Here is a 5,000-nt window from a genome sequence, read left to right as displayed (position 1 = left end):
CTACTCCTCGCACCTCCTCACTACTGCTCGCTGCTCCTCAATCCTCCCACTGCCCCTCGCACCTCCTCGCTACTGCTTGCTGCTCCTCAATCCTCCCACTGCTCCTTGCACCTCCTCGCTACTGCTCGCTACTCCTTGCACCTCCTCGCTACTCCTCAATACTCCTCTCTGCTCCTCAACACTCCTCACTGCTTCTCGCACCTCCTTGCTACTGCTCGCTGCTCCTTGCACCTCCTCGCTACTCCTCAATACTCCTCTCTGCTCCTCAACACTCCTCACTGCTTCTCGCACCTCCTTGCTACTGCTCGCTGCTCCTCAATTCTTCTCTCTGCTCCTCAATATTCCTTGCTGCTCCTCATTACTCCTCACTGCTCCTCACACCTCCTCGCTACTGCTCGCTACTTCTCAATACTCCTCTCTGCTCCTCAACACTCCTCACTGTTTCTCGCACCTCCTCGCTGCTCCTCAATACTTTTCACTGCTCCTCGCACCTCCTCACTACTCCTCGTTGCTCCTCAATACTTTTCACTGCTCCTCGCACCTCCTCAATACTCCTCGCTGCTCCTCGCTACGGCCCGCCGCTTCTTGCACCACCTCACTACTCCTCACTACTGCTCGCTGCTCCTCAGACCTCCTCGCTGCTCCTCATGTTTCCATGAGCTTTTGAAGAACAAAATAAATGTCAAGTCATTAAAATCATCTGCTTCTCTTCATCTTCACCAGCTTCATTCCCATTTCTAACTCGCCTGATTTGTGTTGAGTTCTGATTAGATTGACACACCTGATCTACACAGCTTCATGCTGAGGAAACAGAACCGGAACCACATCCACCGGGCTCCGCTGGGCTGTATGAGTTAAACTCCATCAGTGATGCAGGTTTTTATTTTTTCTCCCCTCAGTTACTTTGGGAGAGGAAACGTCGGGTCCCGGAGTTTGGAAAAAGCGACTCTGGTAGGAGACGGATTTATGTGTTGGGGATCAGCGTCGTTGGTTTGAATCCTCAAACTCTTTGTCCTCTTCATCAGCCATCTCCTCCTACTGAGCTCAGCATGACGAGCTTCCCTCCTCTTTCTGCCAGAAACGTTACCGTGGCAACGGCACCTGCAGCCACTGACATCAAGGTAACACACACCTGGTTAATCTTAATTAAGCTTTTCCTTCATCCAGAAACGGTTCTTTAACTCCTATCAGGATCCACATATCAGCGTCTCACCTCCTCCGGTTCTGGAGCTTCAGTGCGGTTCTGACCCGTAAGTAACCTAAAGAACCAGCTGGACTTTTCTCTGAATGTTTAACTTCCTCCAGTCTGTGACCTCAGCAGACTGCTAAAAGCTTCCTGTCTGCAGGAGCGCGAAGAACCAACTAGTGACCAGTGAGGATCAACCAGTTCACCTCCTACAGGAACCAGTACTGGTAAGGAGTCCAAAACGGGCTCACTGGTTGCTACGACTCAGACAAAAATCAGCAACAGTTGTGTAAATGTTCCAGTTCAGACAGAAGAGTCGCTTAGTGAGCTAAAGTTGTCTCACGTCTAGTTTCTGACTCGTAAAGAACGGTTCCACCTGCAGAAACTCTGAATGTCTGAGTGAGTCACAGCCCGGCGTGATGGAGCTGCTGGGTCTTACCAGTTTAGAGGTTCCTCGCCCTGGACTGGTCTTAATGTTTTGGCTGATTGATGCCGAGCAGTAGAGCTTTTAGACCCTGAACCAGCAGGCTCTGGTTCTGACCCAGTCCTGTTCTCTGACCGACCCAGGAGGAGCCTAAGAAACCCAGCTATGCTGAGATCTGCCAGAAAGTTCCGTCCAGTGAGCCGGTGCCGCCAGCTGACCCCGCCCCCTCAGCGAAGAGCCCCGTGTGTGAGCCGGTTCCTCCGTAACGAGCAGCAGCAACGATGATCGCGTCATTTCCTGCCGTGGGAAGGACGGGTTTCATCTGTGCTGTGGAAGTGTTTACTGATCTTATTTATCCTCCACCAGAAACAGTCGGCCGGTTAACAGAATAAAAGCATGTAGACGTGAGTTTGTTAGAAACTTTAACTGTTTAATTTCTGTTTTTATTTGCTGGTTTGTTGTTTAGATGTTTTTAACGAGAGTCCGGTTCTGTTCGGATCGGGTCTGTTTTTACAGAAAGCGGTCACATTCTGTCGTGTTGGGTTTTAGTCTGAAAGGCGTCTGTGGACGCGTGATGCTGACGTTATCGTTACTATTATCATTATCAGCCACCCAGGTGCTGTTTTATTTCTTGTTGATTGTAATTTTAATTAGACAAGTGCTTAGTGCTGCAGTTACTTTGCTGCTTAATTCAACCTTTAGTTCCATCGTCGTGTTTTCACCGTGCTGAACACCGGTGTTTTAGAGGTTAAAGCTTGATTCTTGTAGAGGAGGAGGGGTGGCGCCCACAGAAACACGCCTTTATTGGCTCGGGCGGATGCTGAGCATCCTAAACCTGCACCGTCTCTGTACGGAGAACTTTGATGTTCTTTTGTTTCAGTGTAAAGTTTTACTTGTAAAGTTGTTGTGTAAAATAGCAGGCACCATGGTGACAAATTTTGGTTTGTATAAGTGTAAATAATACAGAACAAATAATAAAGAAGTGCCTCTGATGCTGAGCTTTGATCACTTCCCTCCTCTAACCAGCAGGTGGCAGCAGAGCTCCATCCTCCTTTATTCCTGCGTCACTTGTTTATCAGAATAAGGTTTCGTTCCTGTAAAGATGGTAACAACCAGATTAAAGCTCAATTACTCATAATTTGCTTAAATTATAGTGACATCATAACTCTACTGTGGTCCACTTTGTGCCTCTAAGTGTAGAAAAATCTCGTTTCAAAGTAAAAGAAAATAGCATCTCTGGAATCTGGATAAACAAACAAAATAAAACCGACTGATTCCCCCCAAACTCTAAAAGGTCAGATGTGATAAAAACAACATGTTAAGTGTTTATTAGCTATTAAACCTCTAAGCTTATTGTCAGGTTAATTCTTTACTAAGTCATTTTTAAAACGACTGGTAGGAATTTATTGTTCTGAACGCAATGAATGAATAAACGTTGTTTACATGTTGTCGCCTCTGTGTGACAGGATTATTACGTCTCTATCAAAAACGGGTCACAGACTCATCAGCTTCCTGAGACGTAATGACTGTATTTGGTCATATTTGAATGTTTTCTGCCCAGAATCTCGTTATCTGTGCCTCCCTGCTGGTCCTCACATCCCAAGATCTAAACATTATATTATATTTAATCCTAAATATAAAACATTTGAACAGAAACAAGGTTTTTATCAGATAAAGATCGTGAGAACTGCGTTTCTGCTCTGCAGGTGTAATTAAAGCAGCCTGTAGGTGTGGTTGCTCGCTGCGCCCTCTGTCGGTGATGAGCGGAACCGCCTCCGTAGAGTCACGTGACAGCAGCAGGCAAAGCGCTTGAATCGGCTCTGACTCGGGGCTGCGCGAGCCTCATCATCCTCATCATCTCACCACAAACCGCCGCAGCGGCAGAGAACCGAGCGAACCACCGGAGCCACCGGGGCCGTTACCGATTTCCAGGAGCCGGGCGCCATGGCGGACCCCCGCTAAAAAAACAACACCCAGATTTATCCTCTTTGTTCTCCCCCACCGCCTCGCAGTCCTCACGCGCCTCCACCGAGGAGGGGCCGCCGAGGAGCCGCTGTCCCTCTCTGAGCACCGGAGGAGCGAGGGAGGCAGGAGACTCTCACGGCAGCGACGGCGGAGGAGGAGGAGACAGCAAGCGAACCGGGGAGGCGTTTTCTACGGTGCGAGCCGAATGGCGGACCGCGAGGCGTCGCCGATACCGCTGGAGATCCGAGCCCGGCTGGCGGAGCTGGAGCTGGAGCTGTCAGAGGGTAAGTCGTTACCGGGGGAGCCTTCTTCCCCCTCTCTCTTGTTTTCTTATCACGTAATCACATCACCATCCTCACCGGGAGCTCCGCGACTAACGGAATCTAACCGTTCATTCCTGCGGCCCCCGCCCCTCCCGTCCCGTCCCGTCCCGCTCCTCCCATCCAGATGTTTGTCACCGGGGACCCGGCCCGGGCAGTGGGGCTGAGGCCGCAGGGGTTCGGTTCTACTCTTTGTCTATCACACGGTACCGGTTACACTGAACACCGGCCCTGGGTTCCGGTTCTGGTCCGGAAACAGAACCGTGGTGTGACCTTGAGATACTGACAACCAGGCTAGCCTACCTGTGTGTGTGTGTGTGTGTGTGTGTGTGTGTGTGTGTGTGTGTGTGTGTGTGTGTGTGTGTGTGTGTGTGTGTGTGTGTGTGTGTGTGTGTGTGTGTGTGTGTGTGTGTTAATAATAGCTTTGCGGTGTCACGCAGCAGAGGCTGATCTCCAGCCCGGTTCTGGTTCTGTGGGCCTGAGCAGAGCAGCTGAGGATGCCTGGGAATACCCCCCCCCCCCCCCCATCCGTTCTTCCTCATGTGTTTCCACCCAGCAGCATTCCCTTTCCATTAACGTGGAATCTCTTAGGAGCAGGACAACATGGCTGATCTGCTGCAGGATGAGGACAGGGACCCGTAACTCCTCCAGGGTCCAGCCCAGTAAAGTCCAGATGGTTCAGAGAAATCCGTTCAGCTCCTCTCCAGGATTTCAGTGGTTGAATAATTTATCCCAATAAAGGTTTATGACAGCCGGATTCTGCAGCTTTAACACAAAACTCCGGTTTGTGATCGGCCTCGTCGTTCACAAAAGTCTCACCTTCCATTTGCTGGTGAAGGTTCTCGGTCATCTTCTGTTCCACTCCTCAGGTGTGACTCCCGGAGGCCGGTGCTGAGCCCGTCTTCCATCCTGGACCGGGTTGAAACGTTTAGACCCTTGTTTTGTCAGGATGGTTCCAGAAAACTTAGAACTCATTTATGTTGTGATCTTCTGTCCAGGCTGTCAGAGGTTATGTGTGCTGCTTAGTGGCGGGACAGCCGCTCGCCCACCACGGCCCCGGGTCCAGCCGGGAGGGCTCATCAGAACAGAACCAGATGCTGACAGG

The 5,000-nt window shown here is 50.4% G+C and overlaps 2 protein-coding genes across 4 annotated transcripts in view; both read left to right on the top strand.

Moving 5' to 3' along the window:
- LOC107383156 (proline-rich protein 36) overlaps positions 1–2,602 on the top strand; it is a 9,753-nt gene extending 7,151 nt beyond the window's left edge. The window contains exons 11-15 of the mRNA XM_070553446.1: positions 900–951; positions 1,026–1,121; positions 1,192–1,250; positions 1,347–1,413; positions 1,754–2,602. Of these exons, the coding sequence (XP_070409547.1) occupies positions 900–951; positions 1,026–1,121; positions 1,192–1,250; positions 1,347–1,413; positions 1,754–1,876 (397 nt within the window). The 3' untranslated portion in view covers positions 1,877–2,602. The remainder of the gene's footprint in view (positions 1–899; positions 952–1,025; positions 1,122–1,191; positions 1,251–1,346; positions 1,414–1,753) is intronic.
- Positions 2,603–3,637: 1,035 nt separating this feature from the next.
- The window catches only part of LOC107383155 (disco-interacting protein 2 homolog C), a 46,134-nt gene continuing 44,771 nt past the window's right edge, over positions 3,638–5,000 (top strand). For all 3 annotated transcript variants that reach the window (XM_054751000.2, XM_070553473.1, XM_054750999.2), the window contains exon 1: positions 3,638–3,859. In XM_054751000.2, coding sequence (XP_054606975.1) covers positions 3,781–3,859 — 79 coding nt within the window. In that variant the 5' untranslated portion in view covers positions 3,638–3,780. The remainder of the gene's footprint in view (positions 3,860–5,000) is intronic.

Source organism: Nothobranchius furzeri, chromosome 7, assembly GCF_043380555.1.
Source record: "Nothobranchius furzeri strain GRZ-AD chromosome 7, NfurGRZ-RIMD1, whole genome shotgun sequence".
Taxonomy (NCBI): domain Eukaryota; kingdom Metazoa; phylum Chordata; class Actinopteri; order Cyprinodontiformes; family Nothobranchiidae; genus Nothobranchius; species Nothobranchius furzeri.
The sequence above is the reverse complement of the archived record's forward strand: the minus strand, read 5'-3'. Positions and strand labels throughout refer to the sequence as shown.